This window comes from Rhineura floridana, chromosome 16 (assembly GCF_030035675.1).
Source record: "Rhineura floridana isolate rRhiFlo1 chromosome 16, rRhiFlo1.hap2, whole genome shotgun sequence".
In the NCBI taxonomy this organism is placed as follows: Eukaryota; Metazoa; Chordata; class Lepidosauria; order Squamata; family Rhineuridae; genus Rhineura; species Rhineura floridana.
This window is the reverse complement of record NC_084495.1, coordinates 18,876,476-18,898,123: the sequence shown is the minus strand read 5'-3', so window position 1 is coordinate 18,898,123 and position 21,648 is coordinate 18,876,476. Positions and strand designations below refer to the sequence as shown.

Sequence of the window (21,648 nt, the reverse complement as noted above, 5' to 3'; positions counted from 1 at the left end):
AGCAGGCAAGAAAGAAAGAAAGAAAGAAAGAAAGAAAGAAAGAAAGAAAGAAAGAAAGAAAGAAAGAAAGAAAGAAAGAAAGAAAGAAAGAAAGAAAGAAAGAAAGAAAAGAAAGAAAGAAAGAAAGAAAGATGAGGATCTGGGGATTATTGGGGGGATTGTCCCCCAGTGGATGTCCATGTCCCACCATCAAAATATTCACATGTTTTTTCAACTATATCCCCCCCCAATGAAGAAATGATTCCCACATATTTGGAGTGGCAACCGTGACAGGCGTGGTGTGTGTATGTAACTTTAGTTGTTGCAAGGATAAGACTGGTAAGGGGAGAGACATAATCCATGCAGCACCCTGTGTTCCTTGGAGGAAGGATGGGATAAAAAATTAATAAGCAAATTAAACATCATTGTCTAACAAAAAAGCAGACAGGGTTGTGTTCAACTAAGGTCTACGTCTGTGTTAGAATTATTTTTTTAGTCAGGATCATTCAGATCATGGTGTACCCGATCTCTGTGTATGGATGTGAAAGATGGACAGTGGAAAAAAGTGGATAAGAGAAAAATCAACGCATTTGAAATGTGGTGTTGGAGAAGAGCTTTGGGCATACCATGGACTGCGAAAAAGACAAATAATTGGGTGTTAAAACAAATTAAACCAGAACTATCACTAGAAGCTAAAATGATGAAACTGAGGTTATCGTACTTTGGACACATAATGAGAAGACATGATTCTCTAGAAAAGACAATAATGATGGGAAAAACAGCAGGGAGTAGAAAAAGAGGAAGGCCAAACAAGGGATGGATTGATTCAATAAAGGAAGCCACAGACCTGAACTTACAAGATCTGAACAGGGTGGTTTATAACAGATGCTATTGGAGGTCACTGATTCATAGGGTCACCATAAGTCAAAATAGACTTGAAGGCATATAACAAGCTTTTTAAAAAAAGATGTTTTTAAAGATGCTTTGTTTTAAATGTTTTAAAGATGTTTTGATATGCTTTTAAATCTTTTGTTTTTAAGATGTTGTAGAGTGTTTTTAGTTTTTTTGTTTGCTGCCCTGGTCTCCTTCTAGGAGGAAGGGTGGGATATAGATTTAATAACTAAATAAATAACTTTTACTCGCAGTAGACCTATTGAAATTAATGAACCTAAGGTAGTCATGTTCATTAACTTCAATGGGTCTACTTTGAGTAGGAATAAAGCCATTCCACTCCCAGTCTTTAACATTATTTCAATACGTCCACAGTTTTTTTAACTACAGTAGGGTTCTGCTTCCCGGCATTCCACTAATGCGGCGGCTTTCATTCCCCATTTTAAAGCCGATTTTGCGGCATTTTCGCACGACACGCTCCATTATACTCAATGGGGTTCCGCTTTACAGCGATTTCCGCTTTATGGCGGGGGTCCAGAACGGAACCTGCCGTATAAGCGGGGCCCGCCTGTATGCCCTTTTACCTTGGAGAGCCAACATCTACATCACTCAGGTGTTCTCTGGTTATGGACCGATCATATGTCTCAGTTGTCGAGTCGGCATCCCTGGTTCGATAATGACAGCTGGACCTGAGGAGGGGAGACCAGTGACCCTTTGTGAGAAAAGCTGGCCAGCTAGACTTTCAACATGACTAATGGTGGTTTTCATATTAGCACGAGGGACAGAGGAGGAATTTATTTGGGCAGCTTTTTGCAGAAACTGACCCAATTTGATGGTCCCAAAATTGTTGCCGTTCGGACAGGATTACATACCGTGCAGTTTCAGTGCACAAAAATATGTGTTTTATGGTTAAAATACATATCAAATGAACATTTTATAGGGAAGCCGGCTGAATTTGGGGAATGCATACAATAATGCATATAAAAAGGTGTACAGTTTAAATGCAAACAAGGGATGGATGAATCTGACCATTTTTATACTCTGTCTTTCTCATTTGTTCAAATCTTAAACTCAGTTCTTCACATTTCTGCAGCAAATTGTAATTCTTTTTTAAAGAAAACATCCTCATGAACATTCATCAGCATTTTAGCGTGAATTTCTCCTAATACATACATTTATGTATGCAGCCAACTAATACACACAATTTTTGCAAACAATTTTTCCTAATATAACACATTTCTGTGTGCTATTTTCACTAGTAGATGTATTATAGGTACACTTTCCCCTAGTAACACAATTTTTGTATACGTTACTTGTCTGGAGAATAGCAATGCAAAATTTGGAGACGTGCAAATTGAGAAAGATGGTTGTATTTCACTTCACATCTTGTTTCAGAAAGTAATTAGCTAAGTTCACCTTTAAATTCAAACTAAATCAAATGTCTCCCCCATCTGTAATGCAAACATTTTCATGCACTCTCAAATATTCCACACATAATGGAACAGACCTATGACTAAGAGCCAGCGAAAATAAAATGGGATGGTCTTAGGCTGATCTGTCCATCCCTAAATGAGGATCTCCACATGAGGATCTGTTCTTACCTCTTTGGGCTTGCCTCTGGGGAGATGACAATGTGAGGAACTGGAGGTGTTTGATACACTGTTGTACTTTTCAGCTTTCTTGCTTCCCAGCTGTGGATGACAACAGGGCATCTGGTTAAGAAGAAGCCCCAAACTTCCTTTCTCTTCTCAACCACTTTTCTGTTATCTCAGAAATTTTCATTGACAATGGATGAAAGGATGTTGTATATCCAGAAACCTCTAACTTTTGTGTGGCTGGAATGTAGCCTGCTGATCAAAGCTTAAGAGTCACATCCATTGCTCCACCCACTTCTTGTCTCTGGCCCCTCCTACCCCTGGCATGAGACCCCTGGAAGATTGCCCATGAGAAAATGTGGGCCTTTGGGCCGAAAAACATACTCCATCCCTGGTTTAGGAACAGAGAGAAAAAGCCAGTATACTAGTATTACATTTGGCTCTTGGATGCTGAGTATTATTAACGATTAGGGATGTCAGAGAATTGCAACAAAAACAGAAGCAGGAGCGGCAATTGCAAATATTTGATTATTCATTCCATGTCCTGAATGAAAATCAATCCAGTGAATACGCTTGGTGTTCAGTGTTGTTGATTTCACTCTGCAAATGATACATAATTGATTATGTTTTTTCATTGTATTTCCTTTGCACTGAAATGAATGGGGTGAAATAACGTAATGACAATGTAACATGTAAATTACATAATATATATATATATAATTAAGTATGTAAATTATGTATTACATAAATTTGCTACTGCAGAGAGACGAACTGCAGTGGAATGGAAACAGTGCTGCATGCAACAAAAGCAGGGTGGAACAAAAAAGTCTTCTTGCATCTCTATTAAACATATAATCATTGAACTCACTGGGACTTACTTCTGAGTAGATGCATTGCAAATTTTGTACTTTTGGTTATCTCACAGGAGAAGACTTACTGTATTATTTTTTATATTCTGAGTCAAGGGAGAAACTGATTTTCAACCTAATAAAAGATGTATCCAATGCCAATAATCAAAGCTAAAATCATATTTCTATAGTCTGAGATAAATTTATGACAGACTAGTGGGGTATAAATGTAAATAATAAATAAATAAATAGCCAGGTTTGCATTAGGTGTCCCAAAACGTAGGGAAAATTTGTTGAGAGTAGCTTGATAAACTGTAGATATGTTGTATGATACACATCCTACATCTTCTAGGGGTTTTTTTAAGCATGAGGGGAAAGCATACTGATTTTAACTTTCAAGATTTTATATAACCACATCTCACATCTTCTGGTTTTCTATTTTAAACTTAAAGAACATAAGAACATAAGAACATAAGAAGAGCCTGCTGGATCAGGCCAGTGGCCCATCTAGTCCAGCATCCTGTTCTCACAGTGGCCAACCAGGTGCCTGGGGGAAGCCCGCAAGCAGGACCCGAGTGCAAGAACACTCTCCCCTCCTGAGGCTTCCGGCAACTGGTTTTCAGAAGCATGCTGCCTCTGACTAGGGGGGCAGAGCACAGCCATCATGGCTAGTAGCCATTGATAGCCCTGTCCTCCATGAATTGGTCTAATCTTCTTTTAAAGCCGTCCAAGCTGGTGGCCATTACTGCATCTTGTGGGAGCAAATTCCATAGTTTAACTATGCGCTGAGTAAAGAAGTACTTCCTTTTGTCTGTCCTGAATCTTCCAACATTCAGCTTCTTTGAATGTCCACGAGTTCTAGTATTATGAGAGAGGGAGAAGAACTTTTCTCTATCCACTTTCTCAATGCCATGCATAATTTTATACACTTCTATCATGTCTCCTCTGACCCGCCTTTTCTCTAAACTAAAAAGCCCCAAATGCTGCAACCTTTCCTTGTAAGGGAGTCGCTCTATCTCCTTGATCATTCTGGTTGCCCTCTTCTGAACCTTTTCCAACTCTATAACATCCTTTTTGAGATGAGGCAACCAGAACTGTACACAGTATTCCAAATGCGGCCGCACCATAGATTTATACAACGGCATTATGATATCGGCTGTTTTATTTTCAATACCTTTCCTAATTATCGCTAGCATGGAATTTGCCTTTTTCACAGCTGCCGCACACTGGGTCAACATTTTCATCGTGCTGTCCACTACAACCCCGAGGTCTCTCTCCTGGTCGGTCACCGCCAGTTCAGACCCCATGAGCGTATATGTGAAATTCAGATTTTTTGCTCCAATATGCATAATTTTACACTTGTTTATATTGAATTGCATTTGCCATTTTTCCGCCCATTCACTCTGTTTGGAGAGATCTTTTTGGAGCTCTTCACAATCCCTTTTTGTTTTAACAACCCTGAACAATTTAGTGTGGTCAGCAAACTTGGCCACTTCACTGCTCACTCCTAATTCTAGGTCATTAATGAACAAGTTGAAAAGTACAGGTCCCAATACCGATCCTTGAGGGACTCCACTTTCTACAGCCCTCCATTGGGAGAACTGTCTGTTTATTCCTACTCTCTGCTTTCTGCTTCTTAACCAATTCCTTATCCACAAGAGGACCTCTCCTCTTATTCCATGACTGCTAAGCTTCCTCAGAAGTCTTTGGTGAGGTACCTTGTCAAACGTTTTTTGAAAGTCTAAGTACACTATGTCCACTGGATCACCTCTATCTATATGCTTGTTGACACTCTCAAAGAATTCTAATAGGTTACTGAGACAGGACTTTCCCTTGCAGAAGCCATGCTGGCTCTGCTTCAGCAAGGCTTGTTCTTCTATGTGATTAGTTAATCTAGCTTTAATCATACTTTCTACCAGTTTTCCAGGGACAGAAGTTAAGCTAACTGGCCTGTAATTTCCGGGATCCCCTCTGGATCCCTTTTTGAAGATTGGCGTTACATTTGCCACTTTCCAGTCCTCAGGCACGGAGGAGGACCCGAGGGACAAGTTACATATTTGAGTTAGCAGATCAGCAATTTCACCTTTGAGTTCTTTGAGAACTCTCGGGTGGATGCCATCCGGGCCCGGTGATTTGTCAGTTTTTATATTGTCCATTAAGCCTAGAACTTCCTCTCTCGTTACCACTATTTGTCTCAGTTCCTCAGAATCCCTTCCTGCAAATGTTAGTTCAGGTTCAGGGATCTGCCCTATATCTTCCACTGTGAAGACAGATGCAAAGAATTCATTTAGCTTCTCTGCAATCTCCTTATCGTTCTTTAGTACACCTTTGACTCCCTTATCATCCAAGGGTCCAATCGCCTCCCTAGATGGTCTCCTGCTTTGAATGTATTTATAGAATTTTTTGTTGTTGGTTTTTATGTTCTTAGCAATGTGCTCCTCAAATTCTTTTTTAGCATCCCTTATTGTCTTCTTGCATTTCTTTTGCCAGAGTTTGTGTTCTTTTTTATTTTCTTCATTCGGACAAGACTTCCATTTTCTGAAGGAAGACTTTTTGCCTCTAAGAGCTTCCTTGACTTTGCTCGTTAACCATGCTGGCATCTTCTTGGCCCTGGCGGTACCTTTTCTGATCTGCGGTATGCACTCCAGTTGAGCTTCTAATATAGTGTTTTTAAACAACTTCCAAGCATTTTCGAGTGATGTGACCCTCTCGACTTTGTTTTTCAGCTTTCTTTTTACCAATCCCCTCATTTTTGTGAAGTTTCCTCTTTTGAAGTCAAATGTGACCATGTTGGATTTTCTTGGCAATTGACCATTTACATGTATGTTTAATTTAATAGCACTGTGGTCACTGCTCCCAATCGGTTCAACAACACTTACATCTCGCACCAGGTCCCGGTCCCCACTGAGGATTAAGTCCAGGGTTGTCGTCCCTCTGGTCGGTTCCATGACCAACTGGTCTAGGGAATAGTTATTTAGAATATCTAGAAACTTTGCTTCTTTGTCATGACTGGAACACATATGCAGCCAGTCTATGTCCGGGTAGTTGAAGTCACCCATTACTACCACATTTCCTAGTTTGGATGCTTCCTCAATTTCATATCTCATCTCAAGGTCTCCCTCAGCATTTTGATCAGGGGGACGATAGATCGTTCCCAGTATTAAGTCCCTCCTGGGGCATGGTATCACCACCCACAACGATTCTGTGGAGGAGTCTGTGTCATGGCCCCGTCAGAGGACTCCTCAGATGAGGACGACTCGGGAGTAACAGCAGCAGACCCAGGAGCAGCAGACTCAGAAGGAGACATGGAGGAGCCTCCTGAGAATCCAGCTCCTTCTCCCCCTCAGCTGCAGAGCACCCCAGATACAGCAGAGTCCCTGCAGCCAGACACAGACAGTGAACAGGATACTCCCCCCTCACCTGCAGAACGTAGACAGCAGGAGGTCAGGCAGAAGAGAGGCAGGCCTGTCTCCTTCAGGCCCAAACGCTGAGGACTCACACCTGCTGTCAGCCTTGCTCTTTATAAGGCACACCTTGGCTGCAGCTTGTTGCTGACTGCAACGTCAGGCGTGGCTTGTGTGTTCCTAGTTTCCTGGCACCCTCTTTCAGACTGACCCCTTGGCACTTGATCCCGGACCTCTACTGACCTCACTTCCGGACTCCTGACTCGGCAAGTACGCTTCGGACAAGCCTGGCCCTTATCAGCTCCCCTCCTCCTAGACCTGGCAGATTTATGACCAGACTGCCGGCTAAGGACTTTGCTTCCCTGCCAACCACCCAGGAATTTCCAGCCCCCCACCGGCACTGCTGACGCAGTGTAGAGCTGACAGTCTGCCTCTTTTGGGGTTTCGAGCTTGCTGGATTCAATGCCTTCTTTCACGTATAGAGCGACTCCGCCACCAATACGTCCTTCCCTGTCCTTCCGATATAGTTTATATCCAGGGATAACCGTATCCCACTGGTTTTCTCCATTCCACCAGGTCTCCATTATGCTCACTATATCAATGCTCTCCTCTAAGACCAAGCACTCCAGTTCTCCCATCTTGGTTCAGAGGCTCCTAGCATTAGCGTACAGGCACTTGTAAGCAGTGTCTCTCTTCAAGTGTCTTTGGTACTTGTGGTTTGGCCTGTGGTAATTTTGCTCTTCTGAATTTATATCCTGTGCCCCTGCTCTCACAATGCCTACTTCTAGGCCTACCCCTTTTAAAATTTCATCATTTCTTTGGTTTTTATCCCAGGGGGGAGGTTTATTCCGAACCGGACCTTTCTCAGCTCCTGTCAGGTTTCCCCCCTCAGTCAGTTTAAACGCTGCTCTGCTACCTTTTTAATTTTAAGTGCCAGCAGTCTGGTTCCATTCTGGTTCAAGTGGAGCCTGTCCCTTTTGTACAGGCCCGGCTTGTCCCAAAATGTTCCCCAGTGCCTAACAAATCTAAACCCTTCCACCTGACACCATCGTCTCATCCACGCATTGAGACTGCAAAGCTGGGCCTGTCTGGCTGGTCCTGCGCGTGGAACTTGTAGCATTTCAGAGAAAGCCACCTTGGAGGTTCTGGCTTTCAGCATCCTACCTAGCAACCTAAATTTTGCTTCCAGGACCTCACGGCTGCATTTCCCCATGTCGTTGGTGCCAACGTGCACCACGACCACTGACTCCTCCCCAGCACTGTCTACCAAACTATCTAAACGACGGGCGATATCCGCAACCTTCGCACCAGGCAGGCAAAACACCTTGCGGTCTACACGCCCATCACACACCCCACTGTCTATGTTCCTAATGATCGAATCACCCACTACAAGGATCCCTCCACCCCCTGGAGATATATCCTCGGCACGAGAGGATAGCTGCTCATCCCCCAAGGAATGGGTCCCTTCTAAGGGATCGTTTCCCTCTTCCTCAGCTGGATGCTCTCCTTCCCCGAGATCATCGTTCTCCATGATAGCAGGAGAGCTATCATCGCTGGAGTGGGACACAGCTATAACGTCCCTGAAGGCCTCCTTCACACACCTCTCTGCCTCTCTCAGCTTTTCGAGGTCTGCCACCTTGGCCTCAAGGAAATGAAGTCGTTCCCGGAGAGCCAGGAGCTCATTGCACCGAGAGCACACCCACGACTGCTGTCCAACAGGCAGATAGTCGTACATGCTGCAGGCTGTGCAAAACACTGGAAAGCCCCCACACGCCTGCTGGCTTTTTACCTGCATAGTTTTGTTTGAGGTTTATTACGTCAATAGGTTGGAGACTGTGGTTTAGTTGAGGTCAGGGAACAGAAGGGCACAGTGGGGGGCCCTGGCCTCCTCGCCCTGCTGTCGAACTTGCTCTGCTGCTTAACTCGCCTTGACGCTTTGTCAGCTGGGGCTCCCTCTAGCTCGTGGAGCTAGAACTTGAAGGGGAAAGTATACTGATTTTAATTATCCATATTTTATACATGCTACCTGTGATTCATATGATTGATTGATGCAAAGGAATATAGTTGGTGATGACTTTTCTGCTCTAGTGGTAGAGAGGCACTTTCCCCTGACAGTACAGAAGTGAAAACACTTTACCACTGCAGTTAATGCAGAACTGAATTACATGACTTTAAGCCAGAACTATGCTAGGAGGATTACCTGTCCTCAGAAATAATGGTACTTGGTGTTTCAGCATTGAGTGTGGCCTGGGATTTTCTTTCATTCTTCTCACTATGGAATTAAAGCAGGAGAAATTGAAAATTAATTATTACTCATTTTTCTCTACTCTTTCTAGCCAGATAAGCCAGTTGTACCTCGTCTGCCTGTATATTACAAGTAAAGTAGGATCACACAGACTTTACCTTCTCTTTGAAGGAGATGTAGGGGCTTTTGGAGTAGAATTGTCCCAGGAAGTCATTTGATACTTCTCCTGATCTGTCTTGTTACTGGAAGAGGAAAACAGAATACAAATACTAATAAATCTTTGGGAGCATATCTGAGCACAGTAGGCTAAAGTAGAAAAAAAGGAGTTCAGCTCTGTTTGTGTAAGAAGTCCCAAAGCTATCTGCTATTGTAGGTTTTTGTCAGTGCGTTAAGAGCCACACCTAGTTACCATCCTTGCAGCTGAATAACAATAGTGAGACAAACCAAGAACAGCTTCCTAGTTCTCAAGGTTACCAAAGGCAGGCTTGACAATGTGTGAATATACAGGAGTGCACAGAGTGTGACTAAAGCAGAATTGGTTTGTTACAATTTATGCAGCTCAAATGGAGGTCTGGACATAAACTGGAGAGACATCACCTTCACCAGCTAGATCAGGTGAGAGAGTTGCACTTAGCTAAGATATCTCTAGTTTCTGCCCAGCTTGTTTTCAGAGCTTTGCCTATGAAGAGAGGAGCTTCATTTCACTCTACCTGCTTTCCAGGGAACTAAATTGCTTGAATAAGGATTCAGAATGGGATCGGGAGAATGGGTTTCTGCTATTCCCTGAATCTTCCATGCTGTAAAAAGAGAGGCAAGTATAAGGAGGCTTCTCAGCAATGTGACACAGGACAGAATGATGTAAACTACATTAAGATTCTTTCAATCAATCAATTTATTGTGGGGTCACAGATCCAATAAGACAAATAATCAGATAAAAGAAAACAGTCTATACAACATTTAAAATAAACAATAAAATATAAATATAAAATATGACTTTAAAATGGAACATGACAGTTTGAAAGAAAGGACCATCTTATGTACTCTTTGAACTGAAAAAAAGGAACTTAGCATTACGGTCCTTTGCTCTTTGCAGCCCAGAGTTTCCCCACCCAACTCTTCCCCCCCCCGTTATCCCTTGGAGGTCAAATGGAGCTGATCCAGGTCCAGAGACAGTCTGGCACTGAATGCCAAGTTGCTCGGAAACAACCATGGGTGAGGAACGGATACTGCTTCCGTGCCCCGTTTGTGAGTAGAGATGAGGGGGGAAAGTGCCTTCTTGGATGCTAGCATCGCTAATAGATGCATTTGGCTACACATTTTTGGTTGGAGAACAGCCCCACAAAATCCAGGGGAGTGCGAATGTCAAAGGATAGCTGCACTGCAGTTTGCATATCGCTTTGGGAAGTGCAAATTAGGTATGTTTGCATTAAAATGCATACAAGTGATGGCTGCCAACCTGCATGAGGATTAGACAAATTCATAAAGCTATCAGTGGCTACTAGCCATGATGGCTATGCTCTGCCTCCATAGGCAGAGGCAGCATGCTTCCCAATCCCAGCTGCTGGAAACGCAGGAGGGGAGAGTGCTCTTTGCACTCAAGTCCTGCTTGTGGACTTCCCACAGGCAACTGGTTGGCCACTGTGAAAAGGGGATGCTGGACTAGATTGGCCTGATCCAGCAGGGCTCTTCTAATGTTCTTATGGGTACTAGGAGAAATTTGCTCTAAAATAGTGCTGAATTTTCATGAGGACTTTTTTTTAAATTGATGTGGAAATGTAGAGAGCTGAACTTAAGATTAACGCATTATAGCAGGGGAAATTGCTAACAAAAACATTCATACGGCACAAAATTCCTCCTCCTGTTGACTTCTACAAGGGGCAACACTGAGCCTAAAGAGAAGGATGTTGACAGTCAGTGCAACCCCTGAACTGGTTTAAGTAAGAAGGCAGGCAGGTGGGGGCTGACTGTGGGCAGAATGAAACTGATGGGGCACTGCCCCATTTGCCCAAATGGACCCCACAGCCAGGGCAATTGTAGCCAGTGGAACTGTGAGTTAAGGACACGCTTGCTAATTTTTGAGGCTATTTTGGTTTTCATGAGTTGCTGTAATATGGAATGGTAACAGAAAACACAGATTGTACTAACCTTGTGGTATAAGCAGCATTCACCATGCTTGGCTGACTACAGGGCGAACCTGAAGCGCTCCTTCCTTCCCCATTGGAGGTGCTGGCAAAAAAACCCAGGCTTGGTGGTTAGGCTGTGGCATTGTTATATTCAGTAGATGCTCAAAACCAATAGTAGTCAATTACAATTTGCATTTGGTACAGTCTTCCTTATTAATATCAGGGCTTAAAACCAGGGGTTGGGAACCTTTTTCAACCCCAGAGCCACACTCCTTTGTGGGTGCCCTTTGAGGAGGTACCAGTGGTGGCTGACGGCAGTGGTGGCTGTCAGTGGAAGAATTATTTGCAAAATTGCATACAAAATGTCTATATTAGGTGGCTCCATGTCAGTGGAATATTGATTTGCAAAAACGTGTATATTAGGCAAATTTGCATACAGTTTGTGTATATTAGGAGACATTCACACTAAAATGCTGATGAATTTTTATGAGGACTTAGGAGGGTTTTTTAAAATTGTAAACCGATGTGGAAAGCAAAAAAAAGTAAACTTAAGATTGGAAAACAAAGAAAAAAGCAAAATGTACAGCTGGAAGGGAGTGTGGTGACATTTAAAGAGGGAAAAGCATAATTTGTGATTGGTGGTAATCTCCTCAATAATCTTGAGCAAGGGATCTTACCTCTTTCCTCGGCTACTGAACCATGCTGAGGCAGGTACTGTCTGACTCCTGGAACGTGGGCCAGTGTCGTCCTCTATGTCGACCCTTTCAGGAAGACAAAAAGCCACCATCTACCTGTGTGAGTTTCTGCAAGACCTGCTCCCTGCATTTCTGGCTCATTTCCACCTGGCCTGGAAGGGCGGGGCCCTGTCTCTCTCCAGCTACAAAAGCAGCAACTGCTGAAGGGGCCAGAGACCATCTACCTGTGTGAGTTTCTGCAAGACCTGCTCCCTGCATTTCTGGCTGATTTCCACCTGGCCTGGAAGGGTGGGGCCCTGTCTCTCTCCAGCTACAAAAGCAGCAACTGCTGAAGGGGCCAGAGACCATCTACCTGTGTGAGTTTCTGCAAGACCTGCTCCCTGCATTTCTGGCTGATTTCCACCTGGCCTGGAAGGGCGGGGCCCTGTCTCTCTCCAGCTACAAAAGCAGCAACTGCTGAAGGGGCCAGAGACCATCTACCTGTGTGAGTTTCTGCAAGACCTGCTCCCTGCATTTCTGGCTGATTTCCACCTGGCCTGGAAGGGCGGGGCCCTGTCTCTCTCCAGCTACAAAAGCAGCAACTGCTGAAGGGGCCAGAGACCGTGTGTGTATGTGTGCGTGAACCTGCTGCTCGGGATGTCTATAGACTACTGGGGTTTTGTTTAGTATTATGTTATATTTTACTCTATGTTATATTTTAGTCTATGTACGCCGCCTAGAGTGGCCATTAATTCGGCCAGATAGGCGGCCTAGAAATAAAATTTTATTATTATTATTTATTACCAGTCTAAATTGTATTGCCCCTCTCTTTGCATCCACTTGATTGTTAGGGTGGGAGCTATGCCAGGCGTTAGACAAAGCTCTTCCGTTTTTCCACCCCATCCCAATTTGGTGTGTTGCTGACGGGGAATTGAAGTGAGAACTTCAAGAAAGGAAGGATGGGGGCACAAAGGCTCGATTCCACCTGTCCTTGCAGGACTGGCCTTTAGAAACAGGTTGTAAAAAAAAAACCCTCCAAAGAACCCTGGGAATCATAGACCACCTTCACAGCAGACATTTATTCCACTATTATTCCACTTAAAAGAGGCCTGGCTTCCCCCAAAGAATCCTGGGGAGAGGTAGTTTGTGAAGGGTGCTGAGAGTTGTCAGGAGACTCCTATTCCCCTCACAGAGCTACAATTCCCAGAGTGGTTTGTCATTTCCTTTTCCCACAGAATTCTGAAACTATCTCTATGAGGGGAAACACGGCTCTCCTAACAGCACCCTTCACAAACTACCCTTCCCAGGATTCTATAGGGAAAACCATGCCTGTTTAAAACAGAATAATGGTGGAATAAATGTATGGTGTGAATGTGGCCATAGTCCTCCAAAGTGACACAATGTAAGTAACTTAGCAGCTGCCCCTGTGGTAGGGCAAAGCCATCCTCCTGACACTGGGTCACTGCAGCTTATTTGGGTGCAGTGGAGACTGATCCATTAGGACAAATGGGGCATTGCCCCACTAACCTCAGTCTACCTTTGGCCATCCCCCAACTTGCCTGCCTTCTCACTTATAATCTGCTCAGAGGGTGGCCCTGACTATCAGCTTCCTCCTCCTTAGTCACAGCATTGCCCCCTGCAGAGCAGAGGATGGGGATAAAACTAGAATTAGTTGGCTGTGTCTGTCATTGGCTCAGCTCTGCCTGCTGTTGGCCTCCTTGCCTTCCGCTCCACCATTCCCAATGGATACCAGCTGCCACTGTCGGTAACAGTGAGATCAGAGTTATGGGGGTGCACCAATAGAGCCAATCTGCTGTGCCTGCACAACTCTGACCTTGACAACATCCTGTCCCACCACAACCCTATGCAAGTAATCTGCAGCCATGAGGGCAGCCCTGCAGCTCTGCCCTACCTCATGGGCCACTACAAATTAACTTCTAATAAAGAATCCTCAACATTCCCACAAGACGGTAAGTCTCAGGGATCTTAAAAAATGAATACAAATATCCTGGGGATCTCTGGCAGTTAAGCCACAACAGTTCAACCGTTTTCAAAATGATATCGATGCCAATTTTGTTAATACACCACCTTTCCATATAGTCAAGGTGGTTAACAGTGATACGAAGTACAACAGGAGTACAAAAAACAACCGCTGAAACAATAACTCAACGTATAGAACAATGCAATGAACAAATCATAATCCGACCAATATAAAAGTATAAAACAATTCATCAAAATATAACTACAAAAGCCAGAAATCAAACTAATTTAAACTTGTGAAAATGTGCAGTGCTCCGCATTTCATAGCATCACAGCTTAACTTAGTATCTTTTCTTGTCTCCAGTCTGAATACAACTAAGGAATAGCTCCTTAGTTACAACATCCTAGGCACGTCAGAGAATTCTGACGGAAGCAGAAATTGCCAATGTTCGCTTATCCGTCCCACGTCCAGAATGGAAATCAGTTCATCCAATATGACCAGTATTTGCTGCTGTTGTTATTTTCAGTCCACAAATCATACAAAATGGATGACTCCCTGCACATTTACATTGTATTTCCTTTGCATTGAAATGAATTGCCTTTGATGTACAGGAATACCCCGCTATACGGACCTTCACTTTACAGACACTCGCGAGTACAGACATATTTACAGTAGCACCATTCCCCTGTTTACGTACGCTCGCTTCGCAAGAACGGACACTTAACGGCATGACGCCACCGCCCGATCAGTTTCCAACTACAAACCTGAGTACAGTACGTACCGTTAAAATAAGGCCTACTGTGTTTATTTTAGTTATAAATGTGTTATTTACATCAGTTATGCCTGTATATGACGACTGCAGTGCAGTATATGCAGCGATAAGTGAAAAAAGGTAGTGCTTCACTTTAAGTACATTTTCAGTTTACGTACTTGCTCTTGACCCATTGCGTACGTTAATGCGGGGTATTGTAAATGGTGTGGAATAACATAATTAATTATACAATTAATTACATAAAATTCCACCACAGCAGACAGCGAGATGAATAATGTAGTTTTTGTCAGAATCTAAACCACAGAGGAACAGAAACAGCACTGCATATGATGAACACAGGTCAGAACAGCAATCACTGCCTTCTTACATCTCTAATCTATGTTAATCTTTCTTCCATGTTATCCCAGCAAAAACAACAAAGAGTCTTGTGGCATCTTAAAGACTATACAATTTATTATGGCATGAGCTTTCATAAACTAGAATTTCCTTCAAGCATCTGAGAAAGAGGACTCCAGTCCACAAAAGCGTATGCCAAAATACAGTACATTTGTTAGCCCTTAAGGTCCCACAAATCAGTTTGTTGTTCATCCTCAGCTTGACTATTAAACCAGTAGGGAGACAAGCAGGGGTCTTACCTCTTGGCCATGAAAGGCGGCGCTTCTTGCACTGGACTTCTACAAACACAAAAGTATTAAATTGCAAAAACTAGAGAAGCTGAAGTCTCAATTAATTTCAAAAGATCACCAGTTCCTGTGGTTTTTATTCATTATTCACTGATTTACTTTTAAAAATGTTTATTGTATTGGATTGTTGATTGTATTTTAGTATTATTTTGTTATTCATTGTATTTTTATGCTATTTTATGTTCACTGCCCAGAGAGCTATTGCTAGTCGGGCGGTATATAAATTTAATAAATAATAAATAATAATAATTATTATTATTTTGTGAAAAAAAGTTATAGATGGCCATGCAATCACCATCTCCTTTTCAAAATCGTCCCTCTGCCCAACTGCCCCTTCTTCTTCTTCCCTTCAGTGCAAGCCGGTTCAAAAGAATCCCTGAATCCCTGTTTGTTCCTTTCCACCAAGGACTCTTATGTTAAATTTAAAGCAGGGATGGGAAACCAGTGGCCCTCCAGATACTGTAGAATGCCAACTCCCATCAGCCCCATCCAGCATGGCCACTAGCTAGAGATCATGGGAGTTGTAGTCCAACAACATCTGGAGTACTACAGGTTCCCCATGCCTGATTTAAAGGAATGTTTATTCTACTGTAATATGCGATGTAATGTGTTGTTGTTATGTGCCTTCAAGTCGATTACGACTTATGGCGACCCTATGAATCAGCGACCTCCAAGAGCATCTGTCATGGACCACCCTGTTCAGATCTTGTAAATTCAGGTCTGTGGCTTCCTTGATGGAATCAATCCATCTCTTGTTTGGCCTTCCTCTTTTTCTTCTCCCTTCTGTAATATGCTTCCTGACAAACTGGTTTCAGTCCAAACACAAAAACTCATTGCAGATTGATTCTGCATTACCCTGCAGTGTGTCCATTTGAAAACAGATGAAGGGAGTTCCTGCAATGGTGGGGGGCGTCCACCCTTGCCTAATAGTGTTGTGGGTATACCAAGATTTCAAGGGTAGGGTTTTTAAATATGTCATCTAATCAAGGGGAGGGCTTTTAAACACATTTCAAGTAACCACCCATACCTGTCTACAATCAATCTAGATTGAAAGCAACCTGCTGAGGATGAATATGTACGATTCTGTATTGAGAAAAACTACGCTTTTTTTTTGCTACAAACGAGTAAGTGTGTACGCAGCCTAAGTCAATTCCACATAAGTTCACTCCTAACTGTACTGGTTGGCTTTAGATCAGGGTGGGGGACCTTTGACCTTCTAGATATTGCTGAATGACAACTCCCATCAGCCCCATAAAGCATGGTCAATGGACAGGGATGATGGGAGTCGTCGTTCAGCAATATCTGGAGGGCCAAATGTTCCCCACCCGTTTTAGATTATTGCACCTTCAACTGCTGCTAACCACTTGTTTTTTGTTTCCCTTGTTCCTCTCAAACTCACCCATTGCTTTTCTTGGCAGCTGAAATGACATAGGAGCGCTCCCTGCTGGCTGTTCGCCTGAGCACGCTACTTGCAGCTTCCGTCCTGCAAGGGAAATGGAGAAAGGATGTTGTAGGATGGAAGCAGAGCCTACATTTGTGAGGTCATGTGTAATCATGAAATATTCAGAGCCTATATAGCCTATTTTCCCTAGGTTGGCCACGTAGAAAAAAAGAGGACCAAAGATCACACAGATCTGCATGAAATTTGCACACGCTAATTTATAAGTATATAGATGCAAATTCTGAAATAATCGCTCCATAGTGGGACTAAGACCGTGACCAGGTGAGCTCTGTGCCTGCTCAGTCTCTCCAGATGCTCACTGTTGATGGGCAACTTCAAGGCCCCTTCGGCTCTTCCTTCTTAGATTTCCTTCAGACTTGGTCAGGACAACCCTTCAAACAGAGGAACAGAGGACCATCCTCTGAAAAGCAGGACATATGGCCACCTTTATTCTCGGTCAGGTGGTTACCCTGTGCCTGCACTGTACACTTTACACTGCAGATGAAGGCTTACATGACTGAAAGCTCCATACAAATTAGTAAACCCCTGAACACAGAAAACTAGGATCTCAGGGGGAAAGCTGGGCTACACCCCTTTTCCTGACATGGAAATTTTCTCTGTGGATGGAATTTTTCATATGAAGGATCATTTAATCATGTGAGCCCACAGCTGCAGTTGGAAGAGGCACAGCTCCAGACAATAGGCCCAGGTCTAACATAAATCCAACTACAAGAAGCCAACACGACTTCCGTCGGATTGCTAAATCATCTGACTAAGCTGAAGCAGGTTTGGAATCAGTGTAACTCTCTCCTTCCCCTGTGTCTCCATGCCTCTGCCCTCCCCCACCACTCCCCCAAAATGTGCCCTTTTGGGGGTTTATACTGGCTTAAGTTATGGAGAGCCAGTGTGGTGTGGAGAGCCAGTGTGGTGTAGTGGTTAAGGTGTTGGACTACGACCTGGGAGACCAGGGTTTGAATCCCCACATAGCCATGAAGCTCACTGCCTCTCAGCCTCATGAAAACCCTGTTCATAGGGTCGCCATAAGTCAGAATCAACTTGAAGGCAGTACATTTTTTAAGTTATGCTGGCATAGTCCTGGCTGAGCGTAGGATTTAACACCAGTGTTAGCCCCAGCTCAGCTAGAATGGGAGAATTATGGGATATGCTAGAATTCCACCCAATTCAGATTTGGTACCGAATTTTTCATGATTTTGCTTATTCTTGGTCATTGCGGATTAGATGTTTATGTAGTGATTTTCCAGGGCTATTTTTGTTTTTTTTTGTTTTTTGTTTTTAAAAATCCACCTCTAAAATATGGATGTAAAGAAGGATAATTTCATCGACATTTCCTTTCAAAATACTGATATTAATATCAATATTTTTGTGAGTGGAAAAAATCCCAAATCAGTAAAAGCAGCGGCGAGAGAGGACAAAGAACAAACTCGAATTGATGCTGGCCTGCTAGGTCAACAGAAGATGTTTGAACTGGCACCAGCCAACGGATCCCATCCATAACCCTGCCTCAGCTAGGACAGCCCAAAACCCAGTGGATCCAAATCTCCCCATCCTGGCAGATCTGGGGTTTGGCTTGCAGAGTAAATCCCCCTGTGAACAGCTGTGCCCTGTACAAGAGTTTTTTTTCTTCAGAACGCTCTCTCAGTTCCAGGGACTAAACTCAGTTGTTATAAAACATAGTCCTCAGTCTGTAATCTGCTGTAATGGGGATATGGTACCTCTTCTTTTGCTCATCTGGGGAAACTGATGGCTCCACATCACCTGGGTCTGACAGTTCTCGCTTGATGTTGTAGGGAGCTCTGGATCACAGACAAGAAAAGGAGAGTCGAGTTTTAGTTAACAGTCGCAGGAAGGAGCATTGCTGATTAGCTTCACCTTTGTATTGCAGCCCCAAGCCTGGTGAAAGGCAGCAAAGTGGGTTCTCCCAAGCCTGCTTATAAACACCCCTCTTTTGTGCTTGGATGGTGCCCTTTTGGCTACGTAAGGATCCATATGCACCTTTGAACGTTGGAAATAGAGGGAATGACGAGGCCTCTATTCTAAGTCATCGAATGTGAGGCACATGAAAGAAGAGACATAGTATGGGGGGGATAGCAAGGGGGGGAGATAGGAACAAAGGAAGCTGCCTTATACTGAGTCAGACACTTGGTTCACCTTGCTCAGTATTGTCCACACTGGCTGGCAGCAGCTCTCCAGGATTTCAGACATGGGACATTCCCAGCCTTACCTAGAGATGCTGGGGATTAAACTTTGGACCTTCTGCCTGCAAAGCAGTTGCTCTGCCACTGAGCAGTGGCCCTTCTCCTTGATGAGAGTTGAAGAATGAGTGAAGAGAGAGAAGATAAAGAGAAAAAAAGAAGAGAACAAAGAAGATCGACAGGACATTGGAAAGAAGACAAAAGGTGTACAGGGAACGACAGAGCTAATAAACCGAAATGTGGAAGAATTCTCATGAGCATAGTCATGTATATATGTAATTCCCTTATGATCAATTAGTTACACCAGAATTACAAGACTTAGGGACGTATATACATGAATATGCTCATGAGAATTCTTCTTTGTGGTCGTCTATCATTTCAAGTAATCTTGCTAGAAAACAATATTACAGACCAGTCCATGTAAGTGCCCCCAATTTTTTTTTGTCCAGATTAGTTCATGTAGAATATGATTTTATGCTGTAATATACTTTGTTTATTATGTGTAATAATGTAGTGTGTCTTTGCTATTTTATTTATAGCCCCTGACAAAGGCCAGACAATATAGCAGCCGAAACACATTGGGCTTTTTTTGAAACACCTCATTTTTCAGCATCATGGGATTTCCCCCCTTTTTTTATTCCTGGTGTTTTGGATGCTTGCCACTTTCTGCTTTTGATCACTGTCACGTAACCTAAAGTGACCTCTGGGGACTGAATGAATTTGCTGCCTTTGGCTTGGATCCTAACTTCTCTTTGGTGAATGGAACACAACTCCTGTTCATGGCACGAGACTACCCTCCCTCCCCATTCCATCTGCAGTCCCCTGCCCCTGCTGAAAATCTGATCCTGGGGATGGGGCTTCCTTGGGAATGGTGTGGGATATGGTATAGGTGGGCTGCAGATGGAGGAGGGAGGGAGTTAGAAGAGCAAAAGGCCATAGCTCAGAGGTAGATCATCTGCTTTGCATGCAGAAGGTCCCAGGTTCAGTTGTCGGCATCTCTCAGTAGGGCTGGGAGAGACCCCTGTCTGAAACCTTGAAGAGCCGCTGCCAGTTTGTGTACACCAGGCATGAGGAACCTTTGGCCGTCCAGATGTTGTTGAACTACAATTCCCATCAGTGCTGCCAAGCATGGCCAATGGCCAGGGATGATGGGAGCTGTAGTTCAGCAACATCCAGAGGGCTAAAGCTTCCCCACACCTGGTGTAGACAATATTGAGCTAGATGGTCCAATGGTCTGACTCGTATAAGGCAGATTCCTATGTCCCTAGAAGTAATCCCCCCTGATGTGAAAGGAGGAGCAGCGTAGGACCCAAGCCTTTTGTCTTCTCATTGTTTATATTTATTAATTGTGCTGTTTTATTGTGGGAAATAATGTTGTTCAAGCAATAAAGCAATTTTTTTAGGGGGTGGGGTAGGATTAATCCTTTTTATTCTTCTTGGATGAACACCTTCAGAATGTTTTTATTTTGTGCTTATTCTACGTATCTAGTTTTAACTGTTTGATAAGTAGTTTGATATTTTTAAATATCCCGTCTCTTTGAGACATTTTTGTACAAAGCAAATTATCTTCTTTTTCATCCATCAGACTGAGTGCCAATCATCTGTGTCTATGATTCAGTTCTGTTGAGCATTACAGATGAAGTTTCTGCCCTGACCGAGATGGAGTTTCTTAGAGGGTAGCCAAGCCCCTCTGGAGATACTTACAGTCTTTTATATTCCTCAGTAGTCATCTTGTATCCTTGAGTGAAGCGGGGTAGGCTGGCACTCTTGGCACTGAAAGCAGAAGAAGCCCAAAGATAGTCAGAGGATTAAACAAACACAAGTTATATCTCTGCAGGGTGGTTCTCCTAACATAACAGGGAATGTGCAGATGTTACCATTTCAAAGGACGGAGGTTTGCTTCTAAGGCCATAGCCACTGGAACATCAGGGATATTCCAGCCTTTCTGCCTCACCTCTAAATGTTCAGCTTTCTTTCTTTATTATTTTTTTAAAAGTAAGCTTCTAGACTTTTTACTTGATATAAGTAAAAACTGTGCAGCCAGATTCCGTCCCTTTGCTCATTCAGAAGTAAGGATGGAGGAGAAATTCAATTGAGTGCATATTTAGAAGTGAACCTATCAAATTTACACTTTCCAAAACAATATGAGAACCAAAATATAGCCAACCGTCCTGATTTCTGTTTATCCAGATTTTGCAATGAGGTTTAGAAAAATGCATATATTAGGGCAAGTGTAAATGAAAATGAATCTGTTCTTGAAAATAATATACAAAATGCACTATATTTGGAAAATCTGCTTGCAAAACTGCAGGCATTAGTCAAAACTGCATACAAAAGTGTGTTTATCAGGATAAATTTGCACCAAAATGCTGATGAATTTTCACAATGATTTTTTTTTAAAAAAAGCAAATTGCTGCAGAAATGTGGAGAACTGAATTCAGATTAGAAAAATGAGAAACTGAGAGAAACAAAATCGACAGATCCTTCCATCCCTACTCAGAGGTAGTACAATGAAATAATTTTAGGCCGCAATCCTATAAACACTTACCAGGCAGTAAGCCTCATTAAACCAGTTCTGGGTAGGAACTGTTTTTAGACATACCAGGCTACCTTTATTTATAGAATCATAGAATAGTAGAGTTGGAAGGGGCCTATAAGGCCATCAAGTCTGGTTATATTCTGGTTGTTCTGCATTTGATTTCCCATCCTGAAGCGCCCTTATTTCTGGCAAGGGGGCTGCTTGGATCAAATGCATTCAGCTGCATAGACAAAACCCCACATCTGCCCCAGGATCAGGGA

At 43.2% G+C, this 21,648-nt stretch overlaps 1 protein-coding gene across 12 annotated transcripts in view; it reads right to left on the bottom strand.

Annotated features, from left to right (window-relative positions):
• The window catches only part of ZNF185 (zinc finger protein 185 with LIM domain), a 76,077-nt gene that overhangs the window by 26,039 nt on the left and 28,390 nt on the right, over positions 1-21,648 (bottom strand). For 8 of the 12 annotated variants that reach the window (XM_061598806.1, XM_061598811.1, XM_061598814.1 and 5 more), the window contains 11 exons: positions 20,554-20,622; positions 18,370-18,450; positions 16,595-16,678; positions 15,148-15,186; positions 11,763-11,846; positions 11,108-11,188; positions 9,673-9,759; positions 9,121-9,204; positions 8,918-8,989; positions 2,472-2,561; positions 1,455-1,559 (listed from right to left, as the gene is read on the bottom strand). In XM_061598806.1, coding sequence (XP_061454790.1) covers positions 1,455-1,559; positions 2,472-2,561; positions 8,918-8,989; positions 9,121-9,204; positions 9,673-9,759; positions 11,108-11,188; positions 11,763-11,846; positions 15,148-15,186; positions 16,595-16,678; positions 18,370-18,450; positions 20,554-20,622 — 876 coding nt within the window. Of the gene's footprint in view, positions 1-1,454; positions 1,560-2,471; positions 2,562-8,917; positions 8,990-9,120; positions 9,205-9,672; positions 9,760-11,107; positions 11,189-11,762; positions 11,847-15,147; positions 15,187-16,594; positions 16,679-18,369; positions 18,451-20,553; positions 20,625-21,648 lie in introns of all 12 variants that reach the window. The other 4 variants (XM_061598812.1, XM_061598813.1, XM_061598816.1 and 1 more) reach the window with 2 other exon arrangements.